Source organism: Vulpes vulpes, chromosome 1, assembly GCF_048418805.1.
Source record: "Vulpes vulpes isolate BD-2025 chromosome 1, VulVul3, whole genome shotgun sequence".
In the NCBI taxonomy this organism is placed as follows: Eukaryota; Metazoa; Chordata; class Mammalia; order Carnivora; family Canidae; genus Vulpes; species Vulpes vulpes.
Genome location: NC_132780.1, coordinates 176,666,245 through 176,692,518, shown reverse-complemented (window position 1 = coordinate 176,692,518; position 26,274 = coordinate 176,666,245). Strand labels below are relative to the sequence as shown.

Here is a 26,274-nt window from a genome sequence, read left to right as displayed (position 1 = left end):
AGGCGCTAGCCACCCAGGGATACCCTGTGTTCTGATTTTTTTATGATTAGGCCAATATGGTACACTGAGAAATTTCTATTGTATTGTTTTGAGTTTGCAGTCTTTTGTTCATTTTAAATACTACTCAATGTTTCATTATTAGATTCATGTAATAGAATATATAGTTATCCTTGAGATCATTTTTTAACCTGCTGTAAAATGCTGTTAATTTTCATTACCTAGAGTGTAAGGAGATGTGTTTTGAGCTAGTTGCTTTGAACAAGGGGTATAGGCAAATTTTTTTTTATATGCTTTATGTACACTAATGTTAAGGCTGGAGTTGTGTTTATTTACTCACAGTGTCCGTTAAGAAAAGGTTTATGATTTAAAAAAATGAGATAATCACAAGAATGTTTAATTATGTTCTTCTTATATCCTGTACCACTACATGCTCCACAAACAGTTCCAATAATGGTATTTCTTCATTCACATTTAATGCAATCAGAAATAAAGGATCTCTTTGAAATGGGAATAGGAAGGGAATTATGATAAAGGGAAAGTAACCATTATTATATTTTTTTACCCTCTATATGGTTTGCTTTTTATTTTCGTGTACATTTTTTTATAAGAACTAAGCGTATTTTATAGAAATATGACTTCATATTACTTATACAATAAAGATATGGCATTTGACATTCTTCATGGTTTATTCCAAACTCCCTTTGGATTTTTTTTTTTAAGATTTTATTTATTAATGAGAGATGCAGAGAGAGAAGCAGAGACATAGGAAGAGGGAGAAGCAGGATCCCTGTGGAGAGTCTGATACCACACCAGGACCCCAGGATCATGATCTGAGCCAAAGGCAGATGCTCAACCACTGAGGAACTCAGGCACCCCTCCCTTTGGATTTTCTTTTTTTTTTTTTTTTTCCCCTTTGGATTTTCATCTTCACCTAATTATTCCTCCCTCAAGCCATACTCGTCTACATTTTTGTCTCAGATCTCCTGTATTTTCAGGACTGGGTTTAAATTTTTCCCTTCGCCTTATCCACCCTTTAAGACTGACCCAGCTTTTTGAACTTTTCCAGCTCCCTCCATAGTAAGTACTTCTTACTCCACTATTTTGCAGTGGCAAATACATCTATATAGCACTTACCAGAGACCACCTTTTGGTAGCATTATTTATTTGTCTGGTTTTCCTGTTAGATTTTGGGACTCAGTTATTTAGGTTTGTATTATCTCCTGTAGTATGTAGTATAGATGTACTATGAGTGATTTTTGAATTGAATCCTTATAGATTTTTACATATATGCATTACTTCTTTCAGTTTTTTCCCAGAGACACTCTGTGGTAATTTTGCCAGAATTACTAATAATATGTTAGTAATTTTTATATCTAAGTTTTCATTCTCAGCATTTACCACTATTTTAAGTATAAGAATTATTCTTGAATCACATTGTATACTGGAAACTAATAGAACACTGTATGTTAATTATGTTAATTATACTTGAATAAATAAACAAAAACAAAGAACTACCCTCCTGTGATAATCTATTTCCAAATTAGTTTAAAAAAGGATTATTCCTTTGCTGGTTACTGTCTGACAGTGCAAAAGATAATAATTGCAAAGATAATTTTTTCACAGTATCTATTTGTTATACAAATTTTGATAATTATACAAGCTTATATAAGGAAGAATATTTTCAAAATAAAGTGTTTTTCTTTTGTTTTATAGTTTACTTCCTCAGAATGTCGGTCTGCTCTATGTTGGAGGTTATGAAAGACCCTTTGCACAAATCAAGGTATGATTGTTCATTTTTCAGTATACTTTTTTAGATGTAGTTCACTTGTCCAGAATCCACCAAAAACCTGCAAATAACTATAACGTATCAAAAATATGAATGTGAATTACTGATTTCATTTGTTTTTGCATGTTTCTCCTGAAGAAGTAATTAAGTTTTTCAAAGGATTGTTTTAATTTTCTTGCTCATAATAGAGTTAAATTTGACCAAAGCACTATTTAACCTGTGTAATTTGGTAAATTTTGATATGCTTAAGCTTGTGAAACCATCACTACAATCAACAAAATGAACATATTTCATCACCGCCGAAAGTTTCCTGTGCCTCTTTGAAATTCCTCACTCCTGTACTTCTTTTCTTCCAGTCTCTAGGCGACCACTGATCTGATTTGTGTCATCATAGATTAATTTGCATTTTTTAGAATTTTATATAAATAGGATTATACAGTATTTATACTCTCTCACCCCCCTTCTCCTTCTTCCAACCGCTTTCATACAGCATAATTATGTTGAGATTCATCCATATTGTCATACTTACCAATAGTTCATTCTTTTTAATGCTGAATAGTACTCCATTATATGGTTATAGCACAGTTTCTTTATCCTTTCACCTGCTGTATGGACTTTTGGGTTGTTGCTACTTTCTGGCTACTATGAACACTTGTATACAAGTCTCGGTGTGGATATATATTTTCTTTCCTCTTGGGTAAATACCTAAAGTAGCAATGGCTGAGTTAAATGGTGGTTGTATGTTTAACTTTTGAAGAAAAAAAAAAAACCTATTTTCTCACCTGCAGGGTATGAGAGTGCCAGTTCCTCCATCCTGGTCTGGCCCATCTTTTATTAAGTTTAGTCATCGTAAGGGGTACATAGTGGTGCTTCACTGCAGTTTTATTTTTCATTTTTGTCATGACTAATAATGCTGAGCATCTTCTCATGTGCTTGTCATCTGTACATCTCTAGTGAAGTGTTTGTTCAACTCCTGCCATTTTTATTTATTTTTTTTAATTTATTTTTATTTTTTTTTAACTCTTGCCATTTTTAAAATTGGGTTTTCGTGTTTTTACTGTTGAGTTGTAAGATATTCTTATATCTTCTGGATATGTCCTGTATCAGATCTGTGATTTGCAGCTTTCCCCCCCCATCTATGGCTTCTCTTTGCATTCTCTTAACAAGGTCCTCAAAGAGCAGAAGTTCTTAATGTTGATGTTCAGTTTATTAGTTTGTTTTCCGTGGCTAATGCTTTTGGTATTGATCTAGGAAATGTTTGCCTAACCAATGTCACAAAAGATATTAAAAGATTTTTCTCCTTTGTATTCTAGAATCTTAATAGTTTTAGGTTTTACATTTAGGTTTAATAACATTTTAGTCAATTTTTGTGTATGATTCAAAATTCCAGGTATAGAGGAATGCTGAGTGCCCCCCCCCCCCCCCCACCTTTTTGGCACATGGATATCCATCTGTTATAAAACCATTGTTATTTTTATTTTACTTATTTGCTTTTTAAATCTGTTAAATATGGAATGCTTCACAAATTTGCATGTCATCCTTGCACAGGGCCATGCTAATCTCTGTATTGTTGCAAATTTAGTTTATGTGCTACTGAAGCAAGCACTAAAACCATTTTTAAAAAACTATCCTTTCCACCATTGAATTACCTCTACATCTTTGGTGAAAATCAGTTGATTTTGTGTGATTATGTGAATCTATTTCTGGACTTTTTATTCTGTTCCATCCCTCCACCAATACCACACTGTTTTGATTATTGTATCTTTATAATAAGTCATAGGGACAGAGTAAATCCTCCAAATTTGTTCTGTTTCAAAGTTGTTTTGGCTAATTGGATTCCTTTAATTTTCATACACATTTTAGATTCATCTTGTCAGTTTCTCTAAAAATGCCCACTGGACTTTTGATTTGGATCATGTTGAATCTATAGATCAATTTGAGGAGAAATGACATCCTAAGAATATCAAATATTTTAATTCATGAAGACTGCATATTTCTCAGTTTATTTAGATCTTTAATATCTCAACAATACTTTGTTTCAGTGTATGGACCTCGTATATTTTTAATAGATTTATCTATAAATACTTTATACTTATGATGTTATAAAAGTATTTTTTTACATATTTTTATAAAGACTGCATCATTTCTGTATACAATAAATATAGGAAAAAGGTTTTTTTAAGTGAAATACAATTAATATACAATAGTATATTAGTTTCAAGTGTACAATATAATGATTCATCTGTGCTGTACATTACTCAGTGCTTACAAGGTAAGTGTACTCTTAGTCTCCTTTATCTATTTCACTCACTTATCCCCCAGCCTACCTCCCCTCTGGCAATCACCAGTTTATTCTCCATATTTAAGAATCTGGGTTTTTTTTTTCTTTGTTTCTCTTTTTATTCATTTGTTTCTTAAATTCCCATATGAATGAAATCATATGGTATTTGTCCATATCAAAATACCAACAGCATTTTTTATAGAACTAGAACAAATAATACTAAAATTTGTATGAAGTGGGCAGCCTGGGTGGCTCAGAGGTTTAGTGCTGCCTTCAGCCCAGGGCGTGATCCTGGAGACCTGATATCGAGTCCCGCATCAGGTTCCCTGCATGGAGCCTGCATCTCCCTCTGCCTGTGTCCCTGCCTCTCTCTCTCTCTCTCTCTCTCTCTCTCTCTCTCTCTCTCTCATGAATAAATAAATACAATATTTTTAAAAAAATTTTGTGTGAAGTCACAAAAGTCGCCAAAGAGCCAAAGCAGTCTAGAGAAAGAAGCACAAAGCTGGAGGTATCACAATCCCAGCTTTTAAGATATACTACAAAGCTGTAGTAATCAAAACAGGATAGTACTAGCACAAAAATAGACACATAAATCAATGGAACAGAATACAGAGCCCAGAAATAAACCTATGCTTATATGATCAATTGATCCACAATAAGGGAGGCAAGATTATACAATGGGGAAAGGACTATTTCTTCCAAAGACAGTGCTGGATAGCTACATTGTGGAGTAATGAAACTGGGTCACTTTCTTACACCAGACATACCAAAAAACTAAAAAATGAATTAAAGACCTAAATGTGAGACCTAAAAACCATAAAACTCCTAGGAGAAAACATAGGTAGTAATTTCTTTGACATTGACTGTAGAAACGTTTTTCTAGATATAAAAAGTATTTTTCATTTTAATTTTTGATCATTGCTGGTATATAAAGGATTCAGTATTTATGTGTTTACTTTAAGTCCTGCAATTTTACTATATTCAACTATTAGTGCTAGTACTCTTTTTTTGTAGATTTCACAGGATTTTCTACATAAGTGATTACATCATCAACTTAAATAGAGACAGTTTTCCTTCTTCCTTTCTGATCTGGATGCCTTTTATTGCTTTTTTACATTGAATTAAATCTACAGTACTGAGTTGAGTAGAAATGGTGAGGACAGACCATCAGTGCCTTGTTCATGATCTTAGAGGGAAAGCATTCAACCTTTTCATCAAAAATTGTTTTTATGGTAATATTAGTTAAGGGTTAAATCCTAGATTCCATCTAGACTTTCTTGTAAGAAAGGGAATAATATTATGAACCTTCAAAGTAGTTAATTAAAAAGGATGATTTGAAGTCATCCTTTTTTGTTATTATAACTTTTTGTTAATGTTTACTGATAGGCCTGTAAAATTTATGTTTTTTTGTTCTGTTTTCTAATTTTTCTTCACATTTGTTTCTTGGTTGTATAAGTTTTCTCTTGTTCCAGTTGAGGGGTGTGAGTTTAAATTTCTTTCTACCTGCCTACATGAGATGTATTTTTATCCTTTGAAAAACAAGGATTTTTTTCAGAATAGACTGAGCCTGAATAGGACATATAAAATATATTTAATATTATGAAAGTCTAGTAACAGTGACATTATTTTTATTTTTTTAAAGATTTTATTTATTCATGGGAACACAGAGGCAGAGGCTCAGACAGACCACTGAGCCACTCAGGCATCCCCATTATTGACATTTTTAAGTGAAAAAATCTTATTTTAGCTACCAGGATTAGCCCTTCTTTAAATAGCTCCACTAATTTAATTTAATTTAAATCAGAACACTCTCAAAAGTTCATCATCAGGGATGCCTGGGTGTCTCAATCAGTTAAGCATCTACCTTTGGCTTAGGTCATGGTCCCAGGGTCCTGGGTTGAGCCCCACATCTGGTTCCCTGCTCAGCAGGAAGTCTGCTTCTCTTTCTACTCCACCCCACCCCACCCCCACCCTGCCTGTGATCTCTGTCTCTCACACTTTCTCTCAAATAAATAAAATCTTTTTTAAAAAGTTCATCATCAGAATCTTAACTGATGGACCCTTTTGAACTTTTCTAATTTCTTAAGCAACGACAGACATTCAGGTACATTTGTTTTCCTCTATTTTAAATATCCCTGGAACACAAGTTGGCAAGAGTTTCATCATAAACCTCTCTTTCTATCCTGTTCACCTAATTCAGCAGTGTAGCCAGGAATCCCTAATAAGTTTCTGCAGGAACATTTTTGAAAGCCTAATTTTTTTCTGTCCGTTGGTTTGGAAAATCCTGTTTCTCCTTATTAGAACTGAAATAACTAAAAAGTGAGAGGCTTATATTATATATTTAGAGAAAGTAGAGAGAGAAGAGAGCGTGTCTGTGAGTTACATCTCTCAAAACCATATTCTAAGTATATGTATGAGGTTAATTCCTGTTACTCACCTGATTTATTTTCTTTATCTGGGTCTTTCCTAATAAGCTCAGTGACAGAGAGAGGTCAATTCTTTGTCAATTCCTTATCTTTAATTAATTAATTTTAAAAATTCAAGTTCAATTAGCCAACATATAGTACATCTTTAGTTTCAGATGTAGAGTTCAGTAATTCATCAGTTGCATATTAACACCCAGTGTTCATCACGTCATGTGCCCTCCTTCATGCCTGTCACCCAGCCCTTTATGCCTGGATAATCAACTCAATAGAAAAAGGTCCATTATTTTAGAGCACCTTTTCTTTTTCATGTTGTTGTGAGAAAGGTTTCTCTCATAAACTGTGAAAGGATTTATCTTTATTAATTATTGAAGTTCTTTCATAATTATGGTTCTTATGCAAATGCTATATAGATTGTTACTTATTTAGAATACTTATAAGTTAATTGGAAAGCAATGAAACAATCATGGTTTACATGCTTGAGACTAATAAGGTTCATTTCCTCCCTTGCTTTGGACCTGACTTGTTTTGGACATGAAATACCAGTACTTGTTATGTTCATTTTTCTCCCATTAAGCTAAGTGTAATGATACTATGTTGTGTAGCACAGATATCAGATATAACCTTTAATAAATGGAAACTGCTTGGCTTTCCTTAAGAGCATATTGGTTGAATTTTTTTTAGTAAATAAAAGTGTTCACTTGAATATTTAAGGAAAAGTTCTTAGCATCGTAGGACTAAGTTTGAGTGGTTTGATGTTAAAGGCTCTTTTTGTTAGAGACATGTTACGGTTCTATTTCTAAAAAGCAGCTCTATTTTATAAAGATGAAAAAGAAAAATAAAATCACAAAATAGATAATAGATACTTAGATGTTAATTGGATTCTGAAAGTTGCTATAGCGTATGAGATATCTGTACTATTAATAACATGAGTCATTACAACTATTCTTACACAACATGTACACCTTCCATTATTACCCACCTTTTAGTTCTAATTTCTTTTTTTTTTTTTTTTTTAAGATTTTATTTATTTATTTGAGAGAGACTGAGAGCCAAAGAGATCATAGAGAGAGAGGGAGAAGCAGATGCTGCTGAGCAGGGAGCCGGATGCAGGGCTTGATTCCATGACCCTGAGATCATGCCCTGAGCTTAAGGCAAATGTTTAACTGACTGAACCACCCATGTGCCCCTAGTTCTTATTTCTTATCCAAGGCTAAAGATACAAATATATACAAACATGTGACTTTATTAGCCTTAGACTAGTGCATCTTCATGCTAGTTTCAGGTTTTACTGTTTTTAGGGGAAGTTATTCCAACTTACCTTTATCTCTTAACATTGTCCATAAGTTGTCTGGAAGGTTCTTTTTTCATAAGGCTCAGTTCTTTTGTATATAACTTTTACTCAAGGCAGTTACTCTCTTCTCAGATCATTAATCTCTTTCAGAATCCTATGAAAAATAGGAAAAATACATGCACTTCTACTTAAAATTCAGGGAGTTCATGGACCCTCGTAAAGGGCTTTTAAGGACTCCAAGTTAAGCATCCTAAAAAGCAAATAAAGCGTGTTTTTCTAAATTTTTCAATTAACCAAAAAGGTATTGAAAACATAAATTTTAGTTTTTAAGGGAAGTTTATCATCTGAAGAACTCGATTTTAAGCATACATGATTATTTCTTGTTTTATCCTAAAATAAAACAAATAAATAAAACATGGATCATCTTATAATAAGTTGTCAAGCAGAGTCAGAAAGCAGTTGCCTCACATATCCACTGATACTTTTTTGTGTTATAAATGAAGCAGATTTCACCCTCATCCAAGACTAACCTTTTTTTGAGATCAAGGTTCTAAATGTACTAGGCTGTACATGACTTAAGTTTTCTTAAGAAATGTGGTTCAGTAAACCTTCATATGCAGTCTTTGAAATTAAAAAGGAGTGCTTTGATTAAAGTAAAATTTTGCTTAATCCTTATTTGCATGCTTTCAAGATGTCAGAAGTTTCTCAGAGGTCCCTTATTTGAGGGTGTGGGATGGTTTTTCCATGTATCTTCATGTAATACCTTTATCTTAATTGGGTGTATATAAATTATATTATTCATAGCTCATTTTTATAGACATAAAAAGTTTAAGTAATAGTTTACATTTTATGCCTATTACTGTTTTATTTTCTAGAATATCTCACAGTCTAGTAAAAATCTTAAGGCTATTCTTAGAGGTTTCTAGTTCTTGAGGCTCCACTTAGCAGCCAGAATCCATAAAACCAAGGAGTGAAGCCTGTCAACATCACTTTTAATCAACTCAGGGGTTGTTATGGAAAGACTCAAGGCCACAGGGCTGTCCCCTCCCTGCCGGGCTTGGTATTAGTTGCCTCTTCCAGTTCTGACAGCCTAAGATATACGGGAGGCTGGAGGCTGAGTCAGACAGTTTCCACTTTGACACCACAGAATGGCTCAGAAATGTCCTATTTTAACTATGAATTCCATGTAGCAACTATATGTGAAAACTAAGGAATACAACCATTATTCTGAGGCAGTTATTATATGGTCAGTACAGCAAAGTTATTCCCTGCCTGAAATCCTAGATTTATCCTTGCTGAGTAACTGGGTGCCATTTGTCACAGTCTCATACGCTAAGCTTTCTGAGCCTGAATTTTTAAAATCTCCTTATAGCCAAGGAAATATAGTATTGGTGTTTGCATTCATATGCATATGCAATAGATGCAAAGAAATAGTGCTTTCCTTAATTTTCAAAATCATATTTAGAAATTCATGCCATTCCCTCAGACTTTTCTTCTGCTGACAAAAAATAAGATATTTTTTCTTTAAGCTATATTGAGTTCAGGTTGTCATTTGTTACTTAAACATTTTTGAGATGGCTAATAACTTGTCAGTTTTAATTTTTAGGGTAGGTTTAATTTAAAGGTAAAGTGTTTGGGGACTCTCAATTATGAAAAAACTGAAAACACTAGGAAAACTGACCTACTTACTGGCTGATGATTTTTTAGAAAATATTTGAATTTAGAAAATAAAGAATGTATTTATTAGGTCAACACTTTTTAATAAAAGAAAATATTTGACATCCATATTTTAATTTTCTGAAATATCTGAAGCATTGCATGAAATAAAGACGCAGTCCTTAGAACTGAGTATTGTAGTTTAGTGGCTTCCAAACTATTGACCATGACCTGTAGGAAGGTAAGAAACGTATTTCCATTGAGATCCTATGCACATACACATGCATATGTTTATATACACACAATGTAAACTGAAATTTCAAAATAAGTGTGATGCAATAACTGTTATTTTCCATTCTGTTTATTTTTCTGTTGATTTGGTTTTTAAATGCTGGTCTTCACCCACTAAATTAACTTCTCTCTTGGAAAATGGGTCACGACTCAGTTTGGCAAATATTGCTGCAGAGTAGGACTTGTCCAGCTAATGCTGCTCTGTGCTTCTGCCAGGAGACTGCTACACTTATGCAATGCATATAATCATGAGGAAGCTTACCTGCCCCTCAGTTGATGACAGTGGCTTTGAGGGAGAAGAAAATAAGATGAAAAAAAAAAAAAAAAAAGAAAATGGTAAGATGTCATAGTTGCTGGGAAGAGGAAAGAGGAAAGCAAGGAAAAAAATAAATGAGAAATGAATTAAGATGTTTTATGGAGCCAAGTAAAAGCTATTTTCTGTTTTAAAAAATTCTAATTCTCAGGAACAGAAGGGAGCCTTCCACGCCTACTCTGTCTTCCAAGTGATTTCATGTATTTTGAGGATAGAGAAAGAAATAAAGGTAACATCTCCCCTAGGGGAAAAATTAGGAAGACATGGAGATGGGTGAGAAATTGAGAGAAAGCAGTGGAATCAGATCTAGATTTGTACAGCCTATTTATTAGATAATAGCTTAATTTTTATAACACTGTAAATGAAGAGGTAAATTTTCATTGTCTCAAATGTAGTAATAAGGGAAAACATGGTTTTCCCTTTGTTGAAAACAGATTCAAGGGGTGAAAGAAGGTTTGAAAAAAAGCACAAATCCTCATGGAAGCTAAAAGTCTTCATCCTTCTATACAACAGCTCTTACATTGCCACCCACTTTTTGTCTCACACACTGGCTGACAGAGTGCTGCAGGGTCACTGCAGGGCTTTCAGGTAAGCCCAATGTTGTGAGTTTCTGTATAGTCATGCATTGTTTACTAAGTCATGTAGTAATTGCAGACTAGGGTTCCAAAAAGTTCCCAAAATATTCCCGAATTATGGTTCTTGTTCCCTTTATACCAAGGTAGTTTTGGTAACACTATTGCGTGTCTGTAGTCATACGTGTTTCAGGCTTAGCGTTCTTATCTTCCTATCCTTAGAAAACTTGTCTATGAGACTATAAGCCCTGTGGAGTTGGATGGTGTCTTGTGTGCTTTGAGATCCTCAGCATTTGGCCTAGTGCCTGAGACATAAAAGCACTAAATAAATGTTTTTTTACCATTATTATTGAGGATACCTAGAAAGCCGAGTATTCTTATTGTTTATTGAAGTATAACTGATATAAAATTGTATTCGTTTTAGTTGTACAACATGAATCAACATTTGTATACATTATGAAATCACCATTGTCTAATTAACCTCCATCACTATACATAGTCACAGTAATCTTTTTTCTTATTATAAGACCTTTTAAGATCTATTTTCTTAGCACTTTCAAAGATGCAATGCAGTATTATTAACTCTAGTCACCATGCTGTACATTATATCGCCATAACTTCCTTATTTTATAGCTGGAAGTTTGTACCTTTGGCCTCCTTCACACATTTCACCCACTCCCACCCCACCTCTGGCAACCACCAGTCGGTTCTCTATATCTAAGAGCTTGGTTTTGTTTTATGTTGTTTTGTGTTTTGTTCCTTGTTTTTTTTTTTGTTTGTTTTGTTTTTTTTAACCATTAAGTATTTGCCATGAAGTTCATCAAAGTATTTAAAACTCTGGCTCTAATTACATACATATTTACTGGCTGAAAACTTTATTTTCTAATCTATATTACATCTTGAGTTGGGATATCTTTGAGGCAATACAAATTAATTTTATTTTCTAATTTAAGGTTGTGGTTGTAAATTATTAACATCAGTAGCTATTTGAAATGTAGATTTTATGAATACATTATTCTAAGAACATTTTAAATATAGTTCTCAAATTATTTTCCAATTAAGAAAGTAGCATTTTTCTTAGCTAAAAAATTCCAATAACTTTCAACCTCTTTTGAGCCAGACACTTCATAGAAAAATGTTGGAAATTATTTTAGTATTTTCTAGTTTTTGTTAAAAACCAGAATTATATGAAAGCTTAGTTCTTATTAAGCATGATTTGGAGAGAAAAATAATAATTCTTTTTTTGTAATTTTGAAATGTTCTCAAAGAAGTAAATGATATCATGCCTGTTTATTTATAATGCAACGGACCCCCTATTTTGGTGAAAGGAAATAACATGGTACTTCTTATCCCCCTTGTGTTTTTTCCTACCAGTATTTACTTCCAAAAAAAAATAGTTCTCTGGCTTGAATTTCAAAGGCACTAGTAACCATTTCAATATGAGATACTACATCTAAATTAACTATTGGGAAAGTCATATTTCAGATAAATAGTTCCAGTTTCTGATCTGGATTTCTATGAGACATCTAGAAATTATATATTTCATATTATTCCCACAAAAAGAAAAATAATTTCTCCAGTAGTCAGTTATAAATGAATATTCACATATCTTCTTCTCTAATAAAGTTTCAAAAAAAACAACCCCCCCCTCCTCAATTACAGAGAAAGATCTACTTCAGGTGTCCATGACCATGAATCAAGAGTTTGGCAAGCTCCAGATGGGTGTTGTCTTTTTTTTTTTTTTTTTTTTTTTTGGGTGTTGTCTTTATTGGCTCTTCAAGAACAGTAACAGCTCTGAGAGTAGATAATACAAATCAATAACTGTTGCCAAAATTTTAATCAGCAGTATTGAAGTTGCTACCTTGAGCACCTTCAGAAGTTTGAGACTGCTGCATTAAGTGACATCATGTCATTAAAAATACCGTGGGGCATGGATGGGAGGAATCTTTAATCTTCTGAAACAGGAATACAGAAATGTAGTCAAGTAAATCTAACAATCTCTTAAAATAATTCTTTTCTAAATAGTGAGAAAAGTATTCATTTTCTCCATCTTAAAATTTTATTAACAGTAGAATTATTTGCCTGTAAATAAAAATGACAAGTTTATAGTTTAAGAAATTCACAGGGCAGCCCCGGTGGTGCAGCGGTTCAGCGCCCCCTGCAGCCTGGGGTGTGATCCTGGAGACCTGGGATCGAGTCCCACGTCAGGCTCCCTGCGTGGAGCCTGCTTCTCCCTCTGCCTCTGTCTCTGCCTCTCTCTCTCTGTGTCTCTATGAATAAATAAATAAAATTTAAAAAAAAAGAAATTCACAAATTATGCTAAATGCAATGAAGGATTAGGTTTGGAAAAACTACTATAAATTTTAAGTTTCACATTACAAATACAGGTCAGTATTGAGGTACCATTTGAATCTTTACAGTTTTACTAAAATATTTTAAATATTAATATTTAAATTCTTTTACAGTGTCACCAGATCAGTGCATTTCTGATATCCAAGAAACAGATTCACAGGTGATCATTCATTTGCTAAAATAATTGATGTTGTTTCTGATATTAAAGTACTTTTCATTAAGTTTTCTTCTAAGACTTTAATCTTAGTCAAAATATTATCAGTGAACATACATTATACATACATTCTTTAAAAAAATCTATTCAGAATCTATGTGGATCGACATATGAAATTACATTTTAGGTTATTTAACTACCCACAGTTTTTTCTCAAAAATGTGCAATATTTTAGAATCAGATTAGACTTTCCAAGTCTTAGTTTAAAAAGAAGTTATCTGGTAGAAAATTCATTTAATGTAAAACTTTTTTTCCCCCAAAAGGGGCTTAGACTTTGAAAAACAAATAATATAGGGACACCTGAGTGAGTCAGTGGTTAAGCGTCTGCCTTTGGCTCAGGACGTGATACCAGGTCCGGGGATTGAATCCCACATTGGGCTCCCTACAAGAAGCCTGCTTATCCCTATGTCTGTGTCTCTGCCTCTCTGTCTCTCATGAATAAATAAATAAAATTTAAAAATAAAAATAAAAAGAATATAAGAGAATTTATTGTAATATATCCCTAAAGTATAATAATTTTTCTCATTTTATCATCAAATGTTATAGCCATATGTACCTCTTTGGATATGTCATCTTTTTTCTTCTTTGTCAGTATTTGAAAACTTTTTGTCATGAAATAGGAAAATAGGATAATTTGTTTAAAACCAAAAGCACAAACAGTTTTAGTACTGTTATCAAGCAAAAAATATTATACATCAACATCTGTTGAACACTGTATGCCAGGCACTTTTCTAAATAATTCTCAAACAAAAGTTTAAGTACTTTTAGAATTTCCAGCTTTACAGATTAGGAATACCTAGAAGGTTGAGTGACCAACCCAAGATTATACTGCCCATAGGCAGTACAGTTATATTATGTTGCCTTCTATGGAATATTAGTGTCTAGTATTTAGTGTATACTATTTAGTTAAGTATTTATATTGCATTATTATTATATACATTGTTATTATAGTCCTTGAAGTCCTTCTGAGTTTTGCTTGTACAGTAGGCCAAATTCTCTCTGTAGTTGATATAATACTAGTTAAGATATTGGCTGAACTCAATGAGTTACCTGAAAGAAATATGGTTTCACCACAGAGATCAAGATAGAGAGTTATTATGGTTTGTTTACATTAAAAGAGAAGGGAATATAAAGAACTCAAAGTTATAATCTCACCTCTGCTACTTAGTCAGTGTTGAGTGTTTATGTTCATTAGTTGTTAATAGCAAGAGCTGTGAGTTCTTGTATTGGGAACATTTGTGAATATGAGATATTAAAAGACTTCTAATTATAATATCTTCTGATTTCATTAAGAAGTATTTCTCTTTCTGTTCCCGAAACATCTAGTTTGAAATTTATTTTGTTATGTATTTCTCCTCAGCCATCATTTTTAGAAGGGCCAATTCTACTTATTATTTTTCTTTTATATTAAATGCTCTTTATTTTACCTTTATTCTTAATATTCAAGAGATTTGGGTGAAGTATTATGTGATTATTAATTTGAAACAATCTCTGGAAATCTAATTTGTTTCTTTAAGAAAGAGCCAGCTGATAGAAAATCAGGTATATAAACAAATCATCTGAGATTTTGAGTGCTCTGATTAGCTTAGAAAGAAAAAGTATCTCATTTGCAAGATTTTTTTTCAACCAGGTGTGGCAGTTTTGCTAGATATAGTGATAAACAGTTTCTCATTGTCTGGCTCAAAGTTGAATTTGCTTTGTGAGAATAGCTAGAATTAAAACATTTAAATATTTTTCAAGATCAGTGTATCTTGGAGGCATTTTGATGACTCAGGGCTGATTTTAGCTACAAAAAGAATTATAGCAGAATTGCAAGAAGGAACAGATGTTTTTTAAGTTTCGGGATGAGTAGGTTGGTTGCATAGCACAGGGTAATTGGATGATGCAAAAGACAGTGACACTAAGAATAAACAAGGAGATACTCTCAGGGTCGTTTTGGTTTAGCAAAAGGATGAATGAAATAAGGGAACATATATATAATATAGGTCATTAGATGTCAGAAAGTGGAGATTCCTGGAGTGAAATGAAGCCATTCAAGGAAAGGGTAGAAATTATGTTGGTGGGGGTAAGTTACTACTAGTGATGAACTATTCCATTCTGTTGTATCCTGTTAAAAGATACAGACCCCAAGCTCTTACATGTAGGAGTTATTCTTATCTATAATAAGTAAAATCTTAAGTCTGATGTTGATTTTTTAAATGCTTTTACTGGCTTGAATAATTTATTAAATCAATAAAATCATGAAAAATTATAGTTTGAGAGAAAAAAGTAAGGGCAATTCTATTCTTTGGAATTCCACTCCTTGATGGAGTCTCAAATGTCCTTAGTAGATCCACCTTCCTTGAGGCTGCAGTTTGTTCTGTTAGCCAGGACAGTTAACATCCACCTCTCTTGAGTGACCTGTGGTTGATCTTCCTCACTTACCTCCTCAAAATCTTATACTCCTTGTGGTGCCTGGGTGGCTCAGTTGGCTAAGCATCTGACTCTTGATTTCAGCTCAGGTCGTGATCTCAGAGTTATGAGATCAAGCCCCTTGGTGGCCTTTGAGCTGGGCATGGAGCCTGCTTAAGATTCTGGCTCTCCCTCTCCCCCACCCTTAAAAAAACAAAGAACAAACTTACATTCCTTCATAGTCTCTATTTTAGGCATTTTGATATTCTCTAGCATAGATTCAGTTTCCTATTAATGGCCTTCAGAACCTTTCATAAGTTTACCTTGCATTTGTTTGCTTTTTTTCATTTTTAAGTTATCACCAACATGACTTCTTACTGCCCACTCTAGCAAATATAACTTTTTCCCATTACCTTTTCCCATCCCATTGTGTCTTTATTTTCCCTAACTTCCACTCCTCTGATGTTTACAATTCCCTGTTCCTTCACTATACATACTATTCTCTTGTCCACTATATGTCTCAAAACTTCCTGCTAGTCAAAAAAGAACATCAGTTAAGTATATATATGGAGACTGGGGATATAAAGATTAATAAGATATTTGCCCATAACTTATTTATAGTCTGAAAATATTTATAGTATTTATAGTGAACTGAAAGAAATTTCTTTGTAAAAAGATAATGAAGAACTCAGGTAGGATATGATATGTCAAATGCTTGTAATTAACCAGAAATGTCAAAAGTTGAAGAAGATCCGTGGACTGAGGCAGTTAAGATTTACAAAGGAAACGCAAATTGTGTTGTCCTACAACTAAGTGAATAGTAGGATGTGTATGTATTTGAGAGAGAGTGTTTGTCTTTGTCTTTTTCTGTAGGGATAGCAGGATGTCAGGTGATTCAGGAAAACAGAAAATGCAAAGTTGTGGAACTGTGAAGATTTGCCTTGGATATAAGGCTTATGTAAGGAAGTAATAGGAAATATAGTTGAAGAGGTAAATTTGTATTAGAGAATTTTTTAAAAACCCAGCCATACTAACAGCAAGACTGTACAGACCATTTTAAGAATTTCTAAGTTGGAATAAGACTTAGAAGTTAGGGGGACCCTAATGCCTTTTTAGAGAAACATTAAAATTTTAGGTAAGATCCATGCTCAACATAAAGAACTGACATCTTCCTGACAATTCATGTCAGTATTCTAGATGGCTTCTTTAGGCCCCGGCTAAAGAAACTAATCCTAAAGGTCACTGACATGGGCAAAAGGGTCCTAGATTCCTAAAATCATAACTATCAGGCAGTAAAATATTTTTATATCCTCTTTGTATTATCTGAAGTGTTCATTTCTAAGGGAAACAAGAGAAAAGGAACTAATATAAAAATAGTTCAAAGTAGGATCTCCTGGGTGGCTCAGTCAGTTAAGTGTCTGCCTGCAGCTCAAGTTATGATCCCAGGGTCCTGGGATTGAGCCTCACATCGGGCTCCCTGCTCAGTGGGGAGCCTATTTCTCCCTCTCCCCGCTGCTCATGCTCCCTTTCACGCTTTTTTTTCCCCTCTCTCTCTCAAATAAAATCTTTTTAAAAAATCAAATTAGTCAATTAGCCCTGGTGGCGCAGCGGTTTAGTGCTACCTGCAGCCCAGGGTGTGATCCTGGAGTCCCGGGATCCAATCCTGTGTCGGGCTCCGTGTGTGGAGCCTGCTTCTCCCTCTGCCTGTGTCTCTGCCTCTCTCTCTCTCTCTCTCTCTTATAAATAAATAAATAAATGAAATCTTTTTAAAAAATCAAATTAATTTTTCTATTAGTTGTTTCTGACATTGTGTTGCTGCTTGAGTTGAACTATTATTTATGACAAGAGGTGGATGTACTAGAGAACTTTTCTTAATATGGCTAGTTATATCTTTGAATTTGACAGTTCAGTCATGGAAGAGCTTTCTTTTCCATGGTTGCTATTTAAATCATTGTCATCTTTTTTGTGTGTCTTGTGAAATTAAGGCTAAGCCAAAGTCTGTTAGACGTATTTTTCAGAAGAGAATTGTATTCTAGAAAAAGACAACAGAGTGATTGGTCCAAGTTTGTTCATTGCAGATTTTTATTTTGAAAAAGAAATTAGTTCATTATATCCTTTCCAGCATGGAAGGTGATAATTACCCTTTATTGTTGAATTCACAGCTTCTTCAGAGAATTTTCAGAATTGTGACTTTTAAAATACAGCAGCAAGTCTATGATTGAGTTAAAAACAATTATTATCTTTTAAAAGATTTTATTTATTTGAGAGAGTGTGTGAGCAAGAGAGCACAAGCAGGGAGAGGGCAGAAGGATAGGGAGAAGCAGACTTCCCAGTGAGCAGGGAGCCTGACATGGGGCTCCATCCCAGGACCCTGGTATCATGATATGAGCTAAAGGCAGACGGTTAGCTGACTGAACCACCTAGGCACCAATAATAATAATTATTTATGAATAATGCATAATGCCAAATATCTACTTCCTGTAGTATACTATTTTCACTTAAAATTTATTTTTCAAAAAAAATTATTTTTCAGTATTTCTACATGGTAATAAGGAAGCAGAAACTTATTTGCATATTTCTGGTTTGATATATGTGTTCTTTTTGGAAATAACAACTTTTTTTAAAAAAAAGATTTTATTTATTCATGAGAGATATACAGAGAGAGGCAGACACAGAGGCAGAGGGAGAAATAGGCTCCCTGTAGGGATTCCAATGCAGGACTCAATCCCAGGACCCTGGGATCAATGACCTGGGCCAAAGGCAGACGCTCAACCACTAAGCCACCTAGGCATCCTGGAAATAATAACTTTTGACATTATTTTCAAAGTCAGATGTTTATGTGAAGATCAATGATAATTAAAACTTAGCTGTCATTAATGGAATTGAAACATGATTTTAATGGTTCTAAGTGTGAGTAGAAATAAGGTATTTTTATAAATAGCAAAAGAAGTTTTACTGAGCATGTATCATGTGCCCAGGACATATTTACTTCCTAATATTTATAACAGTCATAATAAAGTAGATATTTGTATTTACAGATGAGAAAATTGAGACACAGATTAAATAACTAGCCCACGATAATGCAACCAGTAAAGATATAATTGGGATTGGAAACCAGGTTTTTCTGACGCCCTAATCCCAATTTCTATGTTCCTGTGTTGTTGGTTTTGTGTAAATATTGCTGGATTAAATTTTTCACTCAAGAATGTTGATCAGTATTTCAAGGGAATCAGCTCATACAACAATGCATTGAAAAGATTGAGCTCTATAGAAGTGCAAGACAGGGATCCCTGGGTGGCTCAGCGGTTTAGTGCCTGCCTTTGGCCCAGGGCGCAATCCTGGAGTCCCAGGATCAAGTCACATGTCGGGCTCCCTGCATGGAGCCTGCTTCTCCCTCCTCCTGTGTGTCTGCCTCTCTTTCCTCTCTCTCTCTCTCTCTCTCTCATGAATGAATGAATGAATGAATGAATGAATGAATAAATAAATAAAAATTTAAAGAAGTGCAAGACAGTAAAGACTTAAGTAACATCATTTAGTAAAATATTTCCCGTATAGCTATTTAAGTTAATTTCTTCCTTTGATATATTAGAAGTATCCCTACCTCCTTAAAGTGTTTTGTAATTTATATAACTTATTTCGAGTGTCATCTTAGGCTGTTACCTTGTACTTTAATCAAGTGATGGCCTCAGGAATTGTTAATGTTTCTTAAGCCAGTTACTGCCTCAGAAAATGGTGCAAGATTACTGTGCTTTTGTAGTTAGTGATTTGCTGTCAGCTGTCATTTCTCAAAGTCAGCTTCTGACAGTTCCTTTCTTACTGCTTCTATTTTTTTACTTGCCAATAACTTAAATGCCAAGATTTATAGGGAAAATCAGGTAACTCAACTTGTTAAATCAGTGACATTAATTTGCATATATCAATAAGCTTTGACCAGTGGTCCTAAAGGTATCTCTCCATCCTCCTGGAAAAGTATAATTCATGGACACTGTTCCTGTTTTTTCTTTTTTTAATGAGAGGGAGTGCTCATTCTTCTGTGTTTTCCTGAAGACAGTACTACACTAGTGGTAGTGTTTTATGTATTTCAGACTTCTCTTGTGTGTGTGTGTGTTATATTTGAAGGGCCTACAGACTTAACCTTTATCTCTTTTAATTTTGTATGTTGCTCTTGTGATCCTAAGTATTTGAATGTGGTTCTGCTTATTTATTTGAATACAGCCAAGAAGGCAAAAAGCATCAGCCGTTATGCTAGGAATCTTTCATTTGCAGTGGGGTTTTTTCTTCAGTGAGCCTGTTGCCTTTACTCAAAGTCTCCCTTTCATCTCCCTTTCAGTAGCTTATGTCTCTGTCACTGCTACTCACAACCATACCAAGTGATATAAAACAGATTTGAAGCTTAAAATACTTTTCCAGCGTAACTTGCACCTGTGTATCTTCAAGTTTCTCCAGCAAAATGACTGAATCAGTTCTGCATTCAGTTCCCTTGTCAGGTGATGCCTCATAGCTCTCGCTTTTGTTGTAGTACCCGCAGTGCAGTGTGGTTTATAATCCATACTCTTTTAAGTCACGTGCCGATTTAGATACTTAGCTTGTCTCTCTAGCACAGTGCTCATCTCTGTGTCTCAGTGCTTATGGTTTATCATCAGGGTATCAGTATATTTCAGTTTCAGGTATCATCTTAAAGAAAACACACAGGAGCTTTAACAGAAGCTGGGAGCTTTTCTACCTAACTAGAAATACGCTAATTGTCAGATTCCAGGTATTCTCATAAAAGCAATGTATTACTAAGAGGAACCTCTTAAAGAATGATTTTATCTATTTTACAGTTAATAGGGGCCCTTTCTGAATTTTTATTTTGGAGGTTTACAACTTAAACAGGATGTTGAGTTTCCTTGCATACATGAATAATGTGTATTCTTAAATAGTTCAGCTGTAATGCCACAATTAGCACCATTTTTCCAGCAGCATTTACTCACTTGGTGCCTCTGTGTCACATTTGGGTAAATCTCATACTATTTCCAACTTTTCGATTACTATTGTGTTTGTTACGGTGATCTGTGATCAGTGATCTTTGACGTTACTATTGTAAATGTTTTGGGCCCCCACAAACTGTACCCATATAAGACAGCAAATTTAATCGATGAATGTTCTGTCTTCTCACGGCTTCACCAACTGGCCATTCTCTCTCCTTGAACCTCGCTATTCCCTGAGACACAAGAATACTGACATTAGGGCTGGCAATAATCTAATAGTGGCTTCCCAAGTGTTCAAGTGAAAAAAAAATCACACACTCACTTTAATTCAAAAGCTTAGAAATGAAAGTTAGTGAGGAAGGTGTGTCAGCAACCAGTATAAGCTGGAAGGTAGGCCTCCTGTGCGAAACAGCCAAGTTGTGATTACAAAGAAAAAATTCTTGAAGGAAATCAGAAGTACTACTCCAATGAACACACAGATATTAAGAAAGTGGAACAGCCTTATTGCTGATATGGAGAAAGTTAGTGATCTGGATAAAGGATCACACCAGCCACAACATTCCTTGAAGCTAGAGCTTAATCCAAAACAAGGCCCTAAATCTCTTAAGTTCTATGAAGGCTGAGAGAGGTGAGGAAGCTGTGCAAGTAAATTTTGAAACTAGCAGAGGCTGGCTCATGAGGTTTAAGGAAAGAAACTGTCTCCATAACATTAGAGTGCAAGGTAAAGCTGCAGGTATTGATGTAGAAGCTGCAGCAAGTTATCCAGAAAATCTGACTAAGATAATCAATGAAGGTGGCTACAATAAACAGATTTTTTAAAATGTAGATGAAACAGGCTTATATTGGAAGATGCCATCTAGGACTTATTATGGAAGAGAGGAGAAGTCAGTGTCTGGCTTCAAAGCTTCAAAGGAAAGGCTGATTCTCTTATTAGGGGCTAATGTAGCCAGATCCTTAAGTTGAAGTCAGTGCTTATTTACCATTCTAAAAAGCCTAGGCACTTAAGAATTATGTTAAATCTACTCTTCCTGTGCTTTATAAATGGAATAAAGCGTGGATGACAGCACATATGTTTACAGCATGGTTTACTGAATATTTTAAACCCACTGTTGAGACCTACTGCTCAGAAAAAAAAGATTCTTTCCAAACATTACTGCTCATTCATGAGCAGACATTTCTCCAAAGAAGACGTACAGATGGCCAGCAGACATGAAAAGATGAACAACATCTCTCATCATCAGGGAGATACAAATCAAAACTACGTGAGGTATCACCTCATACCTGTCAGAATGACTAAAATCAAAAACAGAAGAAACAACAGATATTGGCGAGGATATAGAGAAAAAGGAACCCTTGTGCACTGTTGATGGGAATGCAAACTGCTGCAGCCACTATGGAAAACAGTACGGAGGTTTCTCAGAAAACTAAAAAATAGAACTATCCTATGATACAGTACTATTTACCTGAAAAAACCCAAAACACTAATTCACAGGGATCCATGTACCCCTGTGTTTATTGCAGCATTATTTATAATAGCCAAACTATGGAAGCAACCTAAGTATCCATCATAGATGAATGGATAAAGAAGATGTGTGTATTCACATGCACACACACACACAAAATGGAATATTTAGCCATAAAAGAGAGTGAAATCTTGCCAATTGCAACAACGTAGATCGAGAGTATAATGCTAAGTGAAGGGCAGCTCGGGTGGCTCAGCAGTTTAGCGCCGACTTCAGCCCAGGGCATGATCCTGGAGTCCTGGGACTGAGTCCCACGTCGGGCTCCCAGCATGGAGCCTGCTTCTTCCTCTGCCTGTGCCTCTGCCTCTCTCTTTCTCTGTCTCTCATGAATAAATAAATAAAATCTTTAAAAAAAATAATGCTAAGTGAAATAAGTCAATTAGGGAAGGACAGATATAATGTGATCTTACTCATATATAGAATTTAAGAAATAAAACAAATAAGGAAAGGAAAAAAGAAAGACAAACCAAGAAATAGGGTTTGTTTTAAGATTTTATTTACTTATTCATGAGAGACAGAGAGAGAGAGAGAGAGAGAGAGGCAGAGACATAGGCAGAGGGAGAAGCAGGCTCCCCACAGGGAGCCTCATGCAGGACTCCTTCCCAGGACCATGACATGAGCTAAAAGCAGACGCTCAACCACTGAGCCAGCCACCCAGGTGCTCTGAAACAGATTCTTAACTACAGAGAACAGACTGATGGTTACCACAGAGGAGATGGGTGGGTGGGGTGAAATAGGTGATCACTTATCTTGATGAAAAAAATAATAATAAAATAATTTTTAAAAAACCCATAAATATTACTGCTCATTGACAATGCATCTGGTCACCTAAGAGCCCTAATAGAGATGTATAATGTTGTTTTCATGTCTGCTAGCACAGCGTCCGTTTTGTACCCCATGAATCAAGGAGTAATTTCAACTTTTGAGTCTTCTTATTTAAGAAGTACATTTTGTGGGGCACCTGGGTGGCTCAGTCAGTTAAGCATCTGACTCTTGATCTCAGCTCAGGTCTTGATCTCATGGCTGTGAGTTCAAGCTCCATGTTGGGCTCCATGCTGGGAATAAAGCCTACTTTAAGGCCAAAAAAATAAAAAGAAAAAAAGAAAAGAAAAAGAAAGAGAGACAAACAGATAAGACATTTTCTAAGGCTAGAGCTGCTGTGGATGCTGACTCCTCTGATGGATATGGGCAAAGTAAATTGAAAACCTTCTGGGAAAGGATTCACCATTCTGGATGCCATGGAGGACACTTGTGATTCATGAGAAGAGATAAAAATATCAACATTAATAGGGATTTGGAAGAAGTTGATTCCAACCCTTATGGATGACTTGGAGAATTTTAAGACTTAAGTGGAAAAAGTAACTGCTGATTATGGTAGAAAGAGCAGGAGAGGTAGAATTAGAAGTGGAGCCCAAAGATGTGACTTAGTTACTACAGTCTCATAATCAAACTTGAAGGACAGAGGAGCTGCTTCTCATGGATGAGTAAAGAAAGTGTTTTCTTGAGATGGAATCTATTCCTGTTGAAGATGCTGTGAAGACTATTGGAGTGACAACAAAAGATTCAGAATATCACATAAACTTAGTTGATAAAGCAGCAGCAAGATTTGAGAGGACGGACTCCACAATTTTGAAAGAAATTTTATTGTGGGTAAAATGCTATCAAACAGCATCACTTACGGCAGAGATATTGATGAAAGGAAGTCGATTAGTGCAGCAAACTTCATTGTCATATTATTTTAAGAAATTGTCACAACCACACCAGGCTTCGGCAACCACTGCCTTAATCAGTCAGCAGCTATCAACACTGAGCAAAGACCCTCCATCCAGCAAAAAGATTACAACTCACTGAAAGCTCAGATGATGGTTAGCATTTTTTAGCAATAAAGTGCTTTTAAATTAAGGTATGTACATTGTTTTACACATAGTGCTATTACACACTTAATAGACTGTATTTTCTGTATTCTTATTTATTTACCCTTGAAGATTTTACCTTCATATATCTTTACATGCCACTGAAACTTTCCATGTTTGTCATGAGAAAGTATGTATCTCACACACTAAAGTATATGAATAGTAGATGCTCTGTATATTAATGTGTAGTCTCAGAAAACTGTTGAACTTTTTAGAGTTGTTTGTACAGAAGTATCATAACTGGTGGAGACCTCTGGTATAATAGTATCATATGCTTTATTGAGATGCCATGTAGATTAAGAAATAGATGCTGCCTCTAAAATAAAAAATGTTCTTCATATTCTTCAAGGATACACCATATGTTGATTCCATATTTGTGGTAGTCAAGTGGCATCTTTGACATCATTTTTGAAATGCATTACCATATTCAACTGAAAAAAATTAGAGTAAGAGTCAAAATTGGTAATCATTTTAAGTGTTTTTTTTATCTGACAGTAGCAAAAGTAGCATAATTCACTTTTGCTGATACAAAATAAGAAACTCTGCAGTTATATATTTCAACAAATTGAAGTTTTCAAAATGTTGCTTATATTTCTCTTTTGAGAGAAAACAGTTATTGTGTAGTAAATAGCTTATTGTAGCTTTTGAGAAAAGTGTGTATTTAAAACAGCTGTAAAGATGGGAAAAGTGCCTTTTCATATCTGGTAGAGAACAGTGTGACTATCTCACATTATGTGCAACTAATAATGCCTATATGTCTTATTTACTTTTAAAAGAAAAGAAAATTACTGAGCATTTTATTTGCAGGAATCTTTTGTTTTTGTGTCAAGTACATTAATGATGTAAGCTTTTTTTTTTGTCTAAACTTTAAAATATAAAACTATTCTCTCTAGTAAACAGATATTTCCTTCACAATTAGATGGAACTTGAATTTATCATAGCAGTCAAACTATCTGGTAAATTATATCATACAAAGAAAACTTGATTAATGGATTTTTTTAGTCAAGGGTAGTCTTCAGAAATTCCCTGGTAATAGGTCTTTGTGGCGGCTTTTAATCTCTTAAAACATAAGGCTTGCATGGGATGAGGCATGAATTAATTTTCTAGCTTTTGACAAAATTGAATCCTAAAACCATCCACATGCATGTGACAATCACTTCTAGAGAGTAATTAGCTTGCTATAAATATGAGATTTCCTGTGAGAAAATTGCTCATGCTATGTAACCAATTCAGAAATTTGGCACATTAGAGAAAAAGTATACCTTATCCAAAAGAATAGAACACTTCAGTTTTTAGTTTGTTTTAGTTTTTGTGCTTTTTTTGTATAGATATAATTGTGAGAAATGTGACAGGCTGGTGTGTGAAGCATGTTTATGTCCTTTATGGGGTATGGGATTAACTTTCATAATTAGTTTTTAGAAATCTTTATGGAAATTTTTTCATGAATCTATTAAAATGCACAAGATTGATTTGCCATTCAATTGAAAATCATGTTAATCCCTGAACCTTAGGATAGACTTTAGAATGAGAAAAACCTGCTGAGATTTTTATCCAATTTATGTACTTTGGTGTTTCATCTATAAAATGGGAATAACAATATCTACTTCTGAGAATTATTGTGTGCATTGTACAGAACAGTGTGGACAAAGCACCTACAATACCAGGTTTATAAAAGTCATTTTTAAAAAATGATGTTTCCCTAACCCCCATCACCCCTCCTCCTAGGCATTTAATAAGCCATTACAAATAGGGAACTTATTCTTTTATTACCTTAGGATCCAGATCATTAGGATCTTCAGATATACTTTCTTTTTACAGTTTTTCTTCATATGAGAAATTATGACATGAGAAATCGAGTGAGTAAATAACCAACACCACAGACTATGTGTTTTGAATATTTGTCATAGAAGACCCGGGCTGCCCAAAACTTGATACTTGTCTCCTGAGAAAACAGGGCACATGGGTACTGTGCTCAGGAGCTCAGGTCTATGGCACAGAATTCCAGCTTAAAGAGATAATTTGAGCTCAAGGTGTACTTTCTCAAAGCTAGGTTTTACTTTGGTTTTAATTCATAAATCGTTTTTTGGAATAGCCAACTTTTTTTTTTTCCAATCCAGGTTGACAAAAACAGATTGCAAATAAACCGAATAGTCTATTATTTGCCTTCATTTACTACCATTAATAGTTTTATGCTAAAACGTACATTGAATCAGTAAGAGTGAACCACATGGGGTTTAGTTTCTTCAGTTGTATTTAGTTTTATTTTCTTATTGTTTAAAGTGGAAATCGAAGGAA

At 34.4% G+C, this 26,274-nt stretch overlaps 1 protein-coding gene and 1 non-coding gene across 2 annotated transcripts in view; one reads left to right on the top strand and one right to left on the bottom strand.

Annotated features, from left to right (window-relative positions):
* RNGTT (RNA guanylyltransferase and 5'-phosphatase) overlaps positions 1–26,274 on the top strand; it is a 351,723-nt gene that overhangs the window by 299,349 nt on the left and 26,100 nt on the right. The window contains exon 15 of the mRNA XM_025983843.2: positions 1,714–1,780. Within this exon, the coding sequence (XP_025839628.1) occupies positions 1,714–1,780 (67 nt within the window). The remainder of the gene's footprint in view (positions 1–1,713; positions 1,781–26,274) is intronic.
* On the bottom strand, positions 3,290–3,392 carry LOC112908426 (U6 spliceosomal RNA). The gene has a single exon (XR_003232925.1). It is a non-coding gene; the product is annotated as a U6 spliceosomal RNA (small nuclear RNA).